At 43.7% G+C, this 17894-nt stretch overlaps 1 protein-coding gene across 1 annotated transcript in view; it reads left to right on the top strand.

Annotated features, from left to right (window-relative positions):
- Nucleotides 1-17894, top strand: part of LOC118375790 (PDZ domain-containing protein 2-like) — a 232384-nt gene that overhangs the window by 137289 nt on the left and 77201 nt on the right. The window contains 2 exon segments of the mRNA XM_052479737.1: nucleotides 14798-14897; nucleotides 16013-16161. Of these exon segments, the coding sequence (XP_052335697.1) occupies nucleotides 14798-14897; nucleotides 16013-16161 (249 nt within the window).

Below are 17894 nucleotides of genomic sequence, written 5' to 3'. Positions count from 1 at the left end.
GACCAACACATTGCCTCCCCCAGACCATCACATTGCCTCCCCCAGACCATCACATTGCCTCCCCCAGACCATCACATTGCCTCCCCCAGACCATCACATTGCCTCCCCCAGACCAACACATTGCCTCCCCCAGACCATCACATTGCCTCCCCCAGACCAACACATTGCCTCCCCCAGACCAACACATTGCCTCCCCCAGACCAACACATTGCCTCCCCAGACCATCACATTGCCTCCCCCAGACCAACACATTGCCTCCCCAGACCAACACATTGCCTCCCCCAGACCAACACATTGCCTCCCCAGACCAACACATTGCCTCCCCCAGACCATCACATTGCATCCCCCAGACCATCACATTGCCTCCCCCAGACCAACACATTGCCTCCCCCAGACCAACACATTGCCTCCCCAGACCATCACATTGCATCCCCCAGACCATCACATTGCCTCCACCAGACCATCACATTGCCTCCCCCAGACCAACACATTGCCTCCCCAGACCAACACATTGCCTCTTGACAGATGGCGTCAAGTACTAAACTCTTTTTTTTTTTTCATAGTTGAAGTGTACCTATGATGAAAATTACAGGCCTCTCTCATCTTTTTAAGTGGGAGAACTTGCACAATTGGTGGCTGACTAAATACTTTCTTGTCCCACTGTATGTCTCCGTCTGTCTGTCTGTCTGTCTGTCTGTCTGTCTGTCTGTCTGTCTGTCTGTCTGTCTGTCTGTCTGTCTGTCTCCTTGCCTGCGTCCTCCTCTCCGTCTCCTTGCCTGCGTCCTCCTCTCTGTCTGTGGAGTAGCTTGCCAAAGGCAATGAGGCTGGGTTCTGGATGTATATTCTGGTTCTCATTTGGATGGTTTCAGAGTTATGTGCAAGCTGTATCAGCTGTATGAACCCTAGGATATGTTGGAGCTGTAGGAGCTGTAGGAGCTGTAGAAGTATGAGCTGTAGGATCTGTATGAGCTGTAGGAGCTGTATGAGCTGTAGGATTATGAGCTGTTGGAGCTGTCGTGAACTGTAGGAGCTGTAGGAGTACGAGCTGTAGGAGCTGTGGGAGCTGTATGAGTATGAGCTGTAGAAGTATGAGCTTCATGAGTTGTAGGAGTATGAACTATAGGAGTATGAGCTGTAGGAGCTGTATTGGCTGTAGGAGTACAGTAGAGACAAAAGCACAATTCTGTATGAGCTGTAGGAGTATGAGCTGTAGGAGTATGAGCTGTAGGAGTAGGAGCTGTAGGAGTATGAGCTGTAGGAGTATGAGCTGTAGGAGTAGGAGCTGTAGGAGTAGGAGCTGTAGGAGTAGGAGCTGTAGAATTACTAGATGTGGGAGCTGTATGAGCTGTATGATCTTTGCAGCTTTAGGAGCTGTTGGAGCTTAGAACCAACAAGACTCTTCCTAGAGCTGTGTGAGCTGTAGTATTATGAGCTGTAGGAGCTGTAGGAGTATGAGCTGTAGGAGTATGAGCTTTATGAGTTGTTGTATCTATAAGAGCTGTAGGAGTATGAGCTGTAGGATTATGAGCTTTATGAGTTGTTGCATCTATAAGAGCTGTAGGAGTATGAGCTATAGGATCTGTAGGAGTATGAGCCACAGGATCTGTAGGAGTATGAGCTGTATCGGCTGTAGGAGTATGAGCTGTTGGAGCTGTAGGAGTATGAGCTATAGGAGCTGTAGGAGTAGGAGCTGTAGGAGTAGGAGCTGTTGGAGCTGTAGGAGTATGAGCAGGATCTGTAGGAGTATGAGCTGTATCGGCTGTAGGAGTATGAGCTGTTGGAGCTGTAGGAGTATGAGCTATAGGATCTGTAGGAGTATGAGCCACAGGATCTGTAGGAGTATGAGCTGTATCGGCTGTAGGAGTATGAGCTGTTGGAGCTGTAGGAGTATGAGCTATAGGAGCTGTAGGAGTAGGAGCTGTAGGAGTAGGAGCTGTTGGAGCTGTAGGAGTATGAGCTATAGGAGCTGTATTGACTGCAGGAGTATGAGCTGTAGGAGCTGTATTGGCTGTAGGAGTATGAGCTGTAGGAGCTGTATTGACTGTAGGAGTATGAGCTGTAGGAGTATGAGCTGTAGGAGTATGAGCTGTAGGAGTATGAGCTGTAGGAGCTGTATTGACTGTAGGAGTATGAGCTGTAGGATCTGTAGGAGTATGAGCTGTTGGAGCTGTAGGAGTATGAGCTGTATTGGCTGTAGGAGTATGAGCTGTAGGAGTATGAGCTGTAGGAGCTGTAGGAGTATGAGCTGTAGGAGTATGAGCTATAGGAGCTGTAGGAGTATGAGCTGTAGGAGTATGAGCTATAGGAGCTGTAGGAGTAGGAGCTGTATTGGCTGTAGGAGTATGAGCTGTAGGAGTATGAGCTGTAGGAGTATGAGCTGTAGGAGTATGAGCTGTAGGAGTATGAGCTATAGGAGCTGTAGGAGTAGGAGCTGTAGGAGTATGAGCTGTAGGAGTAGGAGCTGTAGGAGTATGAGCTGTAGGAGTAGGAGCTGTAGGAGCTGTATTGGCTGTAGGAGTATGAGCTGTAGGAGTATGAGCTATAGGAGCTGTAGGAGTATGAGCTATAGGAGCTGTAGGAGTAGGAGCTGTAGGAGCTGTAGGAGTAGGAGCTGTTGGAGCTGTAGGAGTATGAGCTGTATTGGCTGTAGGAGTATGAGCTGTAGGAGCTGTATTGACTGTAGGAGTAGGAGCTGTATTGGCTGTAGGAGTAGGAGCTGTATTGACTGTAGGAGTATGAGCTGTAGGAGCTGTATTGACTGTAGGAGTATGAGCTGTAGGAGCTGTAGGAGCTGCAGGAGTAGGATCTGTAGGAGTATGAACTGTAGGAGTATGAACTGTAGGAGTAGGAGCTGTAGGAAGTATAGGAGCTGTAGGAGGTATAGGAGCTGTAGGAGTATGAGCTGCAGGAGATTTAGGAGCTGTAGGAACTGTAGGAGATCATTCTGCTCATACTCAGACTGTTAACTGATGACTGTGTCGGTGAACAGCGGAAGTAATACAGGAGCTGTAGTATCCCCTTTACAGATATAGCTTTATATACAGTGCATTCTGAAAGTATTCAGACCCCTTGACTTTTTCCACATTTTGTTACGTTACAGCCTTATTCTAAAATGAATACAAATATATAGATATCCTCATCAATCTACACACAATACCCCATAATGACTAAGCAAACACAGGTTTTTAGAAATATTTGCAAATGTATTAAAAATTAAAAACAGAAATATCACATTTATGTATGTATTCTGACCGTGATCCTACTCAGTACTTGGCAGCGATTACAGCCTTGAGTCTTCGTGGGTATGATGCTACTAGCTTGGTATACCTTTATTTGGGGAGTTTTTCCCATTCTTCTCTGCAGATCATCTCAAGGTGCCAACAGCATGCTTCACCGTAGGGATGGTGCCAGGTTTCCCCCAGACTTGACTCTTGGCATTCAAGACAAATTATTAACTCTTGGTTTCATCAGACCAGAGAATGTTGTTTCTCATGGTCTGAGAATCCTTCAGCTGCCTTTTGGCAAACTCCAAGTGGGCTGTCATGTGCCTTTTACTGAGGAGTGGCTTCTGTCTGGCCACTCTACAATTAAGGCCTGGTTTGTGGAGTGCTGAAGATATCGAGTATTGACAACAGAGGAGAGTTCTGGAGTATTGACTGCAGAGGAGGGTTCTAGAGTATTCAAAACAAGGGAGGGTTCTAGAGTATTCAAAACAGGGGAGGGTTCTAGAGTATTCAAAACAGGGGAGGGTTCTAGAGTATTCAAAACAGGGGAGGGTTCTAGAGTATTGACAGCATGGGAGGATGCTAGAGTATTGACAAATAGGGGAGGACGCTGGAGTATTGACAGCAGGGGAGCATGCTAGAGTATTGAAAACAGGGGAGGGTGCTAGAGTATTGAAAACAGGGGAGGGTTCTAGAGTACTGACAACAGGGGAGGGTTCTAGAGTATTCAAAACAGGGGAGATGCTAGAGTATTGACAGCATGGGAGGATGCTAGAGTATTGACAGCATGGGAGGAGGCTAGAGTATTGACAGCAGGGGAGGTGCTAGAGTATTGACAGCAGGGGAGGATGCTAGAGTATTGACAGCAGGGAGGATGCTAGTGTATTGACAAATAGGGGAGCATGCTAGAGTATTGAAAACAGGGGAGGGTGCTAGAGTATTGAAAACAGGGGAGGGTTCTAGAGTACTGACAACAGGGGAGGGTTCTAGAGTATTGACAACAGGGAGGGTTCTAGAGTTTTGACAACAGGAGAGGATGCTAGAGTATTGACAACAGGGGAGGGTTCTAGAGTATTGATAACAGGGGAGGGTTCTAGAGTATTGACAACAGGGGAGGGTTCTAGAGTATTGACAACAGGGGAGGATGCTAGAATATTGACAACAGGGGAGGGGTGTAGAGTATTGACAACAGGGGAGGATGCTAGAGTATTGACAACAGGGGAGGATGCTAGAGTATTGACAACAGGGGAGGGTTCTAGAGTATTGACAACAGGGGGAGGATGCTAGAGTATTGACAACAGGGGGAGGATGCTAGAGTATTGACAACAGGGGAGGATGCTAGAGTATTGACAGCAGGGGAGGGTTCTAGAGTATTGACAACAGGGGAGGGTTCGAGAGTATTGACAACAGGGATCCAATCATTTTTATCCCATATTTTTGTATATATTTGTATTACTTGTTATACAAAATATTGTTCTCTGAGCAATTGTATTAGTATAAAATAATGCATATTCCAATTTTTAAAATGTTATATAGCGCAGTATTTGTATGATTGTATTATTTATCTTGGGTGTCAAAAATTATAGACCCCATTGAATATGAGTCTCTGTTTATCTATATAAGTAACTAAATTAAACTTATTGAGAGACTCCACTTCAAGATATCTTGTAAACAAATACACTTAACTCAAGATTAAAGCAAGAGTCCCAGAACTCAAGACATCATTTCTGTGTCAATTGAGAAAAACAACATTTATTTATTTATTTATTTCACCTTTATTTAACCAGGTAGGCAAGTTGAGAACAAGTTCTCATTTACAATTGCGACCTGGCCAAGATAAAGCAAAGCAGTTCGACAGATACAACGACACAGAGTTACACATGGAGTAAAACAAACATACAGTCAATAATACAGTATAAACAAGTCTATATACAATGTGAGCAAATTAGGTGAGAAGGGAGGTAAAGGCAAAAAGGCCATGGTGGCAAAGTAAATACAATATAGCAAGTAAAACACTGGAATGGTAGTTTTGCAATGGAAGAATGTGCAAAGTAGAAATAAAAATAATGGGGTGCAAAGGAGCAAAATAAATAAATAAATTAAATACAGTTGGGAAAGAGGTAGTTGTTTGGGCTAAATTATAGATGGGCTATGTACAGGTGCAGTAATCTGTGAGCTGCTCTGACAGTTGGTGCTTAAAGCTAGTGAGGGAGATAAGTGTTTCCAGTTTCAGAGATTTTTGTAGTTCGTTCCAGTCATTGGCAGCAGAGAACAGGAAGGAGAGGCGGCCAAAGAAAGAATTGGTTTTAGGGGTGACTAGAGAGATATACCTGCTGGAGCGTGTGCTACAGGTGGGAAATGCTATGGTGACCAGCGAGCTGAGATAAGGGGGGACTTTACCTAGCAGGGTCTTGTAGATGACATGGAGTCAGTGGGTTTGGCGACGAGTATGAAGCGAGGGCCAGCCAACGAGAGCGTACAGGTCGCAATGGTGGGTAGTATATGGGGCTTTGGTGACAAAACGGATTGCACTGTGATAGACTGCATCCAATTTGTTGAGTAGGGTATTGGAGGCTATTTTGTAAATGACATCGCCAAAGTCGAGGATTGGTAGGATGGTGAGTTTTACGAGGGTATGTTTGGCAGCATGAGTGAAGGATGCTTTGTTGCGAAATAGGAAGCAAATTCTAGATTTAACTTTGGATTGGAGATGTTTGATATGGGTCTGGAAGGAGAGTTTACAGTCTAACCAGACACCTAAGTATTTGTAGTTGTCCACGTATTCTAAGTCAGAGCCGTCCAGAGTAGTGATGTTGGACAGGCGGGTAGGTGCAGGTAGCGATCGGTTGAAGAGCATGCATTTAGTTTTACTTGTATTTAAGAGCAATTGGAGGCCACGGAAGGAGAGTTGTATGGCATTGAAGCTTGCCTGTAGGGTTGTTAATACAGTGTCCAAAGAAGGGCCGGAAGTATACAGAATGGTGTCGTCTGCGTAGAGGTGGATCAGAGACCAGCAGCAAGAGCGACCTCATTGATGTATAAAGAGAAGAGAGTCGGTCCAAGAATTGAACCCTGTGGCACCCCCATAGAGACTGCCAGAGGTCCGGACAGCAGACCCTCCAATTTGACACACTGAACTCTATCAGAGAAGTAGTTGGTGAACCAGGCGAGGCAGTCATTTGAGAAACCAAGGCTGTCGATTCTGCCGATGAGGATGTGGTGATTGACAGAGTCGAAAGCCTTGGCCAGATCAATGAATACGGCTGCACAGTAATGTTTCTTATCGATGGCGGTTAAGATATCGTTTAGGACCTTGAGCGTGGCTGAGGTGCACCCATGACCAGCTCTGAAACCAGATTGCATAGCAGAGAAGGTATGGTGAGATTCGAAATGGTCGGTAATCTGTTTGTTGACTTGGGTTTCGAAGACCTTAGAAAGACATGGTAGGATAGATATAGGTCTGTAGCAGTTTGGGTCAAGAGTGTCCCCCCCTTTGAAGAAGGGGATGACCGCAGCTGCTTTCCAATCTTTGGGAATCTCAGACGACACGAAAGAGAGGTTGAACAGGCTAGTAATAGGGGTGGCAACAATGTTGGCAGATAATTTTAGAAAGAAAAGGTCCAGATTGTCTAGCCCGGCTGATTTGTAGGGGTCCAGATTTCACAGCTCTTTCAGAACATCAGCTGAATGGATTTGGGAGAAGGAGAAATGGGGAAGGCTTGGGCGAGTTGCTGTTGGGGGTGCAGTGCTGTTGACCGGGGTAGGATTAGCCAGGTGGAAAGCATGGCCAGCCGTAGAAAAATGCTTATTGAAATTCTCAATTATGGTGGATTTATCAGTGGTGACAGTGTTTCATATCTTCAGTGCAGTGGGCAGCTGAGAGGAGGTGTTCTTATTCTCCATGGACTTTACAGTGTCCCAGAACTGAAAAAGAAAACTTGAAAAAGCTAGCCTTGGCTTTTCTAACTGCCTGTGTATAATGGTTTCTAGCTTCCCTGAACAGCTGCATATCACGGGGGCTGTTCGATGCTAATGCAGAACGCCATAGGATGTTTTTGTGTTGGTTAAGGGCAGTCAGGTCTGGGGAGAACCAAGGGCTATATCTGTTCCTGGTTCTAAATTTTTTGAATGGGGCATGTTTATTTAAGATGGTTAGGAAGGCATTTTAAAAAGATATCCAGGCATCCTCTACTGACGGGATGAGATCAATAACCTTCCAGGATACCCCGGCCAGGTCGATTAGAAAGGCCTGCTCGCTGAAGTGTTTCAGGGAGCGTTTTACAGTGATGAGTGGAGGTTATTTGACCGCTGACCCATTAGGGATGCATGCAATGAGGCAGTGATCGCTGAGATCTTGGTTGAAGACAGCAGAGGTGTATTTAGAGGGGAAGTTGGTTAGGATGAGATCTATGAGGGTGCCCGTGTTTAAGGCTTTGGGGAGGTACCTGGTAGGTTCATTGATAATTTGTGTGAGATTGAGGGCATCAAGTTTAGATTGTAGGATGGCTGGGGTGTTAAGCATGTTCCAGTTTAGGTCGCCTAGCAGCACGAGCTCTGAAGATAGATGGGTGGCAATCAGTTCACATATGGTGTCCAGAGCACAGCTGGGGGCAGAGGGTGGTCTATAGCAGGCGGCAACGGTGAGAGACTTGTTTTTAGAGAGGTGGATTTTTAAAAGTAGATGTTCAAATTGTTTGGGTACAGACCTGGATAGTAGGACAGAACTCTGCAGGCTATCTTTGCAGTAGATTGCAACACCGCCCCCTTTGGCAGTTCTATTTTGTCTGAAAATGTTGTAGTGGAATTAAAATTTCAGAATTTTTGGTGGTCTTCCTAAGCCAGCATTCAGACACAGCTAGAACATCCGGGTTGGCAGAGTGTGCTAAAGCAGTGAATAGAACAAACTTAGGGAGGAGGCTTCTAATGTTAACATGCATGAAACCAAGGCTATTACGGTTACAGACGTCGTCAAAAGAGAGCGCCTGGGGAATAGGAGTGGAGCTAGGCACTGCAGGGCCTGGATTCACCTCTACATCGCCAGAGGAACATAGGAGGAGTAGAATAAGGGTGCGGCTAAAAGCAATAAGAATTGGTCGTCTAGAACGTCTGGAACAGAGAGTAAAAGGAGGTTTCTGGGGGCGATAAAATAGCATCAGGGTATAATGTACAGACAAAGGTATGGTAGGATGTGAATACAGTGGAGGTAAACCTAGGTATTGAGTGATGAAGAGAGAGATATTGTCTCTAGAAACAGCATTGAAACCAGGAGATGTCATTGCATGTGTGGGTGGTGGAACTAATAGGTTGGATAAGGTATAGTGAGCAGGACTAGAGGCTCTACAGTGAAATAAGCCAATTAACACTAACCAGAACAGCAATGGACAAGACATATTGACATTAAGGAGAGGCATGCTTAGTCGAGTGATCAAAAGGGTCCAGTGAGTGGAGAGGTTGGTTGGGGGTCACGGCGATTTAGACAGCTAGCCAGGCCATCGGTAGCAAGCTAGCATAGGATGGAGGTCTGTTGTTAGCCACCTCTTGCGTTCCGTCAGTAGATTAGTGGGGTTCCGTGTGGTAGAGGGTAGAGGGGATTAATCCAAATCACACAACAACAAAAATAAAAACAATAGATATAGTTATAGAGGCCCAAGAAGAAACATAATAATAATAAAAATAAATAAATTGTCCGATTGTCTATTCAGATTGCAGCCGGTAAGACAGCTAACGCTTCGGGTAGATAACGTCGGCAGTCCAGTTGTGAAGGCCCGGTGGGGCTCCGCGTAGGCAGTAAAACGGGTCCGGATAGGTGACTGCAGCCCAGGAGTGATTGATGGAACTCAGGAGTGATTGACGGAGCTGGCTAGCTCCGGAATAATTGATGTTTGCTCCGGAATCAACGAAAGCCGATAGTCACACGGATAGCAGCTAGCGAGCTGTGAGATCCGGGTATGAATGTCCAGAGAGCAGTTGAAATCCAGGGACATGGAGAGAAAAAATTGGTCCGGTATGTTCCGTCCCGAGCCGCGCTGCGCCGTACAAAACTGGCGATAGATTTTCGAGCTAAAGGATAGCTGATGACCACAAACCGTGGTTAGCTGAATACTAACGATTTGCCAGTAAAGAAGCTAACTAGCTTCTGAACTAGCTTCTGATTATCTTCTGGATTCGCTCCTGGCTAGCTTCTGGCTAGTTTCTGATTAGCTTCTGGCTAGCTTCTGAACTAGGTTCTGATTAGCTTCTGGATTAGCTTCTGCGCTAGCTTCTGGCTAGTTTCTGATTAGCTCCTGGCTAGCTTCTGAACTAGCTTCTGATTAGCTTCTGGATTAGCTTCTGGGCTAGCTTCTGGCTAGCTCCTGGCTAGCTTCTGGCTAGTTTCTGGCTAGCTTCTTGGAATTTCTGGCTAGCTTCTTGGAGGATTATAGATTTGAGGTAAATAATACTTTTTTATAAATATAATTTGGTGAGGCGGGTTGCAGGAGAGTGTTTTGAAGATGAGTTGATGGAAAATAAAAATAAAATGTGTGTGAAAAAAGTTGTAAATATATATATATATATATATACAGGACACGACAAGACGAGGACAAAAGACGTCTGAACTACTATGCCATCTTGGAAAAACTTAGGGCTCTGGTCTAAAGTAGTGCACCATATAGGGAATAGGGAGCCTTTTGGGATGCCAATAAATCACATTGAGTTGAGTAAGAGCACCTTCCTTCTGTAGGCATCTCCCTTTGCTTCCGACTGCTTCAACAACATTCATTCATCAAATGGCCACCCGGACTATTTACATTATTTTTATTGTTACTATTAATATGACTATTTACATTATTTTTATTATTGCTATTATTACTATTATTATTACTATTATTATTACTATTATTATTACTATTTACATTATTTTTATTATTGCTATTATTACTATTATTATTACTATTTACATTATTTTTATTGTTACTATTAATATGACTATTTACATTATTTTTATTATTACTATTAATATGACTATTTACATTATTTTTATTATTGCTATTATTATTACTATTATTATTAATATTTACATTATTTTTATTGTTACTATTAATATGACTATTTACATTATTTTTATTATTACTATTATTATTACTATTTACATTATTTTTATTGTTACTATTAATATGACTATTTACATTATTTTTATTGTTACTATTAATATGACTATTTACATTATTTTTATTATTACTATTTACATTATTTTATTGTTACTATTAATATGACTATTTACATTATTTTTATTATTACTATTATTATTACTATTTACATTATTTTTATTATTACTATTATTATTACTATTTACATTATTTGCAAATCTACCATTCCAGTGTTTTACTTGCTCTATTGTATTTACTTGGTCATATGGTCATTTATGATCAATAACATTTATCTTCCCCAATGGGCTGTATCTCAGGGGGGTGATTTTTTTTCACGGTAGAAAAGTCTGAGCAGGCCAACATGGAGGTTGTGTATTTGTGGAACTCCGGTAGCTGTTTAAGTACCTCAGTATGTCAATGCCTGGGTAGGCCTGAAACATAACCCCCCAATAGGCTGAAGCCTAGATCAACACGAGTTCCCCCAGAAATACTGTCTGAGAACCACACGGTAAGGTTCAGAAACGGTTGTAGAAGTTGAAAGTTCTGTCAATAAAATGGTTGTAGAAGCTGTGAGCTGAAAGATCTGTCAATAAAATGGTTGTAGAAGCTTGAGCTGAAAGATCTTTCAATAAAATGGTTGTAGAAGCTGTGAGCTGAAAGATCTTTCAATAAAATGGTTGTAGAAGCTGTGAGCTGAAAGATCTGTCAATAAAATGGTTGTAGAAGCTGTGAACTGAAAGATCTGTCCTGAGTGAAAAGATGGAAGCCTGAACAGAATAAAAATATTCCTACAAAGGAACTAAAGTAAAACTAAAAAAAAAAAAATCAAAGAAATGTACTTTATGTCCTGAATGCAAATCAAATCAAATCAAATGTATTTATATAGCCCTTCGTACATCAGCTGATATCTCAAAGTGCTGTACAGAAACCCAGCCTAAAACCCCAAACAGCAAGCAATGCAGGTGTAGAAGCACGGTGGCTAGGAAAAACTCCCTAGAAGATAAGCGTTGTTTTCGGGCCAATCAAACACAACACATCACTGAGTACCACTCTTCATATCTTCAAGTATGGTGGTGGCTGCATCATGTTATGGGTATGCTTGTCATCGGCAAGGACTCTGGAGTTTTTATTAGGATGAAAAGTAACTGAACAGAGCTAAGCACGGGCAAAATCCTGGAGGAAAACCTGGTTCAGTCTGCTTTCCACCAGACACTGGGAGACAAACTCACCTTTCAGCAGGACAATAACCTGAAACACAAGGCCAAATATACACTGGAGTTACTTACCAAGATGAGATTGAATGTTCCGGGTGGCCCAGCTACAGTTATGGCAAGACATTAAAATCGCTGTCGAGCAATGATCAACAACCAACGTGACAGAGCTTGAATTATTTTTTAAAAGGATCATGTGTAAATATTGCACAATCCAGGAGTGTAAAGCTCTTAAAGAATTATCCAGAAAGACTCACAGCTGTTAACGCTTCCAAATGTGATTCTAACATGTATTGACTCAGGGGTGTGAATACTTGTGTAAATGAGATATTTCTGTATTTCTTTTTCAAAACATTTGCAAACCTCTAAAAATATGTTTTCACTTTGACAATACGGGGTATTGTGAAGTCCTTAGGGGTTATTGTGAAGTCATTAGGGGTTATTGTGAAGTCATTAGGGGTTATTGTGATGTTTTTGGGGGTATTTTGAAGTCATTAGGGGTATTGTGATGTCTTTAGGGGTATTTTGAAGTCATTAGGGGTATTGTGATGTCATTAGGGGTTATTGTGATGTCATTAGGAGGTTATTGTGATGTCTTTAGGGGTATTGTGAAGTCATTAGGGGTATTGTGATGTCATTAGGGGTATTGTGATGTCATTAGGGGTATTGTGAAGTCCTTAGGGGTTATTGTGATGTCTTTAGGGGTATTTGATGTCTTTAGGGGTATTGTGAAGTCATTAGGGGTATTGTGATGTCTTTAGGGGTATTGTGATGTCATTAGGGGTTATTGTGCTGTCATTAGGGGTATTGTGATGTCATTGGGGGTTATTGTGAAGTCATTAGGGGTTATTGTGATGTCTTTCGGGGTATTGTGAAGTCATTAGGGGTATTGTGATGTCTTTAGGGGTATTGTGAAGTCATTAGGGGTATTGTGATGTCATTAGGGGTTATTGTGATGTCTTTAGGGGTATTGTGAAGTCATTAGGGGTATTGTGATGTCATTAGGGGTATTGTGATGTCATTGGGGGTATTGTGAAGTCATTAGGGGTATTGTGATGTCTTTAGGGGTATTGTGATGTCATTAGGGGTTATTGTGCTGTCATTAGGGGTATTGTGATGTCATTAGGGGTTATTGTGATGTCATTAGGGGTTATTGTGAAGTCCTAGGGGTTATTGTGAAGTCATTAGGGGTATTGTGATGTCTTTAGGGGTATTGTGATGTCATTGGGGGGTATTGTGAAGTCATTAGGGGGTATTGTGAAGTCATTAGGGGTATTGTGATGTCATTAGGGGGTATTGTGATGTCATTGGGGGGTATTGTGATGTCATTAGGGGTTATTGTGATGTCATATGGGGTTATTGTGATGTCATTAGTGTGTATTGTGATGTCATTAGGGGGTATTGTGATGTCATTAGGGGGTATTGTGATGTCATTAGGGGGTATTGTGATGTCTTTAGGGGTTATTGTGAAGTCATTAGGGGGTATTGTGATGTCTTTAGGGGGTATTGTGATGTCATTAGTGTGTATTGTGATGTCATTAGGGGGTATTGTGATGTCATTAGGGGGTATTGTGATGTCATTAGGGGGTATTGTGATGTCTTTAGGGGTTATTGTGAAGTCATTAGGGGGTATTGTGATGTCTTTAGGGGGTATTGTGAAGTCATTAGGGGGTATTGTGATGTCATCAGGGGGTATTGTGATGTCATTAGGGGTTATTGTGATGTCATTAGGGGGTATTGTGATGTCATTAGGGGTTATTGTGATGTCATTAGGGGTTATTGTGATGTCATTAGTGGGTATTGTGATGTCATTAGGGGGTATTGTGATGTCATTAGGGGGTATTGTGAAGTCATTAGGGGGTAGTGTGAAGTCATTAGGGGTTATTGTGATGTCATTAGGGGTAATTGTGATGTGATTAGGGGGTATTGTGATGTCTTTAGGGGGTATTGTGAAGTCATTAGGGGTATTGTGATGTCATTAGGGGGTATTGTGGTGTCATTAGGGGTTATTGTGATGTCATTAGGGGTTATTGTGATGTCATTAGGGGTTATTGTGATGTCATTAGGGGGTATTGTGATGTCATTAGGGGGTATTGTGATGTCATTAGGGGGTATTGTGATGTCTTTAGGGGTTATTGTGAAGTCATTAGGGGGTATTGTGATGTCTTTAGGGGGTATTGTGAAGTCATTAGGGGGTATTGTGATGTCATTAGGGGTTATTGTGAAGTCATTAGGGGGTATTGTGATGTCATTAGGGGTTATTGTGATGTCATTTGGGGTCATTGTGATGTCATTAGGGGGTATTGTGATGTCATTAGGGGTTATTGTGAAGTCATTAGGGGGTACTGTGATGTCATTAGGGGTTATTGTGATGTAATTTGGGGTCATTGTGATGTCATTAGGGGGTATTGTGATGTCATTAGGGGTTATTGTGCTGTCATTAGGGGTTATTGTGATGTCATTAGGGGGTATTGTGATGTCATTAGGGGTTATTGTGATGTCATTAGGAGGTAATGTGTGTAGATGGATGAGAAGAAAAACATATATTTAATCCCTTTTGAATTCAGGCTGTAACACAACACAATGTGGAATAAGTCAAGGTGTATGAATACTTTCTGAAGGCACTGTACCTAAGGAAAATGATTGAGGGGCTCTATGCAACACCCTTAAAAATGTAAGGGAAAATGATTCCTTCAGGGAAATCTTAAAGGAAAACACTTAAAAATGTTTTATGCCGAGTTCTCCTAAGAGCTAGAACTTCCCCCGTTTTGGTTTGTGAGTGTTCTAAATTCTAGAGTTCCAGAGTTCTGGAATATCAACTGTCGGGTGTTTCCAGCTCGGTTTCTTCCCTGCTCGCTGTGTGAGGTCAGACGTGTACATGTGGTGTGGTACATTCCTTCTGCTCTCAGCAAGTGTTTGGCAAGTCAGAGGAAAGTAAACAAATTCCTAATACCCGTCTCCATGTTGGAAACCTCTGGAAACCATTAGGTAGGAAAGTGATTCCTGTTGTCTGTTATCAGCCCATGTACTGTTTGTAAATATTAGATATAAACCCATTCTGCAATCCTTTTTTGTTTAAAATCCTCACATTTCTCCATTTCTCTCTCTGCTGTCTAGAACTTGACTAATTGGATTCACACTTGCACTTTTCACACTATTGTGCCAACCTAAACCGTACTGGGCTGGCTCAGATAGTTTCTTGACATGCAGCATTAATTTAGTTTCCTTCTTGCAGCTGACTGATCTGGAGAAGCTAGAGGACCGAGGCCGGGTGGAAGGACAGAAAGAAACCTGCCGCTCTCCCACATCCATGAAGTTCAGGAGCAGATCACAAGGTAGGTTAGAGAGGACAACATGGCCTGTGGAAGACAGACAGACGGAGGGAGGGAGAGACAGAGGGAGAGACAGACAGAGAGGGGGAGGGAGGGAGGGAGGGAGGGAGGGAGGGAGGGAGGGGAGGGAGGGGGACGGAGGGAGGGAGGGACGGAGAGAGGGAGGGACGGAGAGAGGGAGGGAGGGAGGGAGGGAGGGAGGGAGAGAGGGAGGGAGGGAGGGAGGGAGGGAGGGAGGGAGAGAGAGAGAGAGAGAGAGAGAGACAGACATACATACATACAGACAGACAGACAGACAGACAGACAGACAGACAGACAGACGGAGGGAGAGACAGAGGGACGGACAGACAGACAGACAGACAGACAGACAGACAGACAGACAGACAGACAGACAGACAGACAGACAGACGGAGAGACGGAGAGACAGACAGACAGACAGACGGACAGACGGAGAGACAGACGGAGAGACAGACGGAGAGACAGACAGACAGACAGACGGAGAGACAGACGGAGAGACAGACGGAGAGACAGACGGAGAGACAGACGGAGAGACAGACGGAGAGACAGACGGAGAGACAGACGGAGAGACAGACGGAGAGACAGACAGACAGACAGAGGGAGACAGAGGGAGAGACAGACAGACAGACAGGTCCCTAGTGCTGTGTAATTGGGTCTTGTTGTGAAGCCACACAGTCATGCCACACAGTTATTTGCTCCAGCTGAAAATAAGTCAGGTTTACCCCATAAGCTAGTCAACCATACTGAAACTGTAGGCGCCTCAAGAGATTTCAACACAACACAATTAAAAGGGGGAGGATCATTCTAATGTCACACCTTGTTTGAACTTTCCGTCTCTCCGTTTGATATCCGTCATGGTTTGGACCACTGTCCAGTCACGGACCAGGATGTCTTGCTCCCAGGCAGACTAAATAAATACATTTGATTTGATTTGTCATTGACAGTAATGTTGCCGTGTTATTTTCTGAGGACAACAGGTGAGGACATAGACCACTAGGCTCCGCCATGAAGACGGAAGGAGACGATTGGATAGTGAGACGTCCTGTATTGTGTTTCAGAGGAGCTGATTGGCTCGTAAGACTCCCTGGTTTGTGTTTCAGGGGGCGGTAGTCGTCTGGAGTCTGTTGGAGAGGATGACGAGCTGATTGTGGAGAATGGAGAGGCGGGGAGTGACATGGTGGAGAAACCGACACGAGGTGGACGCAAACACTCCCTGCCTCAGCAGTTAGACACTGTAGGCATCCGACAGGTCAGTAGGTCATAGGGCAGAGGTCAGGAGTCACTAGGTCAATGTCCGGGGATCTGACTGGTCAGTAGGTCAGAGGGCAGAGGTCAGGAGTCACTAGATCAGTGTCCGGGGGATGGTGTTATTCCTGCGGGTTGCCAGGGTTGCCATGCACAAGGTTACTGGTTGAAATCCCACACCTAACCCTAAACGTAGCCAATCACATCCAACCCAAAGGCTTGTCATTATACAACAGAAGAGGTGAAAGGGTGAAGGTCAAGGAATAATGTACTATCCCCATGGGGAACTTTCCCTTGAAGGGGAAGCTGATTAAACCTAGCTGTGGTGCTCAGCTCCAGTCCTCTGAAGACCTGCTTGTCTGCTGGGTTCCACCCCTACTTAGGGAGCTAAAATGATCCCCATTATTAAATCATGCAAAACGGTATTTCCCTTGAAAGTTTAACAGACATACACTAGCAACCTCCCGTCTCCTCTCATAGAGATACTGTATCTGTGTCTCTGACCTCTCCGTGGCTGGATTGGCTTTAAATAGGCTATACAGCAAAAGCCTGTTCTGCTCCCTCCTCAGGCTGATAGATATACTGTATATTCCCCTTGTCCCCACAGGCTGATAGATATACTGTATATTCCCCTTGTCCCATCAGGCTGATAGATATACTGTATATTCCCCTTGTCCCATCAGGCTGATAGATATACTGTATATTCCCCTTGTCCCCTCAGGCTGATAGATATACTGTATATTCCCCTTGTCCCATCAGGCTGATAGATATACTGTATATTCCCCTTGTCCCATCAGGCTGATAGATATACTGTATATTCCCCTTGTCCCATCAGGCTGATAGATATACTGTATATTCCCCTTGTCCCATCAGGCTGATAGATATACTGTATATTCCCCTTGTCCCATCAGGCTGATAGATATACTGTATATTCCCCTTGTCCCATCAGGCTGATAGATATACTGTATATTCCCCTTGTCCCATCAGGCTGATAGATATACTGTATATTCCCCTTGTCCCATCAGGCTGATAGATATACTGTATATTCCCCTTGTCCCATCAGGCTGATAGATATACTGTATATTCCCCTTGTCCCCATCAGGCTGATAGATATACTGTATATTCCCCTTGTCCCCTCAGGCTGATAGATATACTGTATATTCCACTTGTCCCATCAGGCTGATAGATATACTGTATATTCCCCTTGTCCCATCAGGCTGATAGATATACTGTATATTCCCCTTGTCCCATCAGGCTGATAGATATACTGTATATTCCCCTTGTCCCATCAGGCTGATAGATATACTGTATATTCCTTGTCCCATCAGGCTTGTCCCTTGTCCCTCAGGCTGATAGATATACTGTATATTCCCTTGTCCCATCAGGCTGATAGATATACTGTATATTCCCCTTGTCCCATCAGGCTGATAGATATACTGTATATTCCCCTTGTCCCCATCAGGCTGATAGATATACTGTATATTCCCCTTGTCCCATCAGGCTGATAGATATACTGTATATTCCCTTGTCCCATCAGGCTGATAGATATACTGTATATTCCCTTGTCCCATCAGGCTGATAGATATACTGTATATTCCCTTGTCCCCATCAGGCTGATAGATATACTGTATATTCCCCTTGTCCCATCAGGCTGATAGATATACTGTATATTCCCTTGTCCCCTCAGGCTGATAGATATACTGTATATTCCCTTGTCCCATCAGGCTGATAGATATA

The sequence above is a fragment of the Oncorhynchus keta genome, chromosome 25 (assembly GCF_023373465.1).
Source record: "Oncorhynchus keta strain PuntledgeMale-10-30-2019 chromosome 25, Oket_V2, whole genome shotgun sequence".
Lineage (NCBI taxonomy): Eukaryota > Metazoa > Chordata > Actinopteri > Salmoniformes > Salmonidae > Oncorhynchus > Oncorhynchus keta.
The sequence above is the reverse complement of the archived record's forward strand: the minus strand, read 5'-3'. Positions and strand labels throughout refer to the sequence as shown.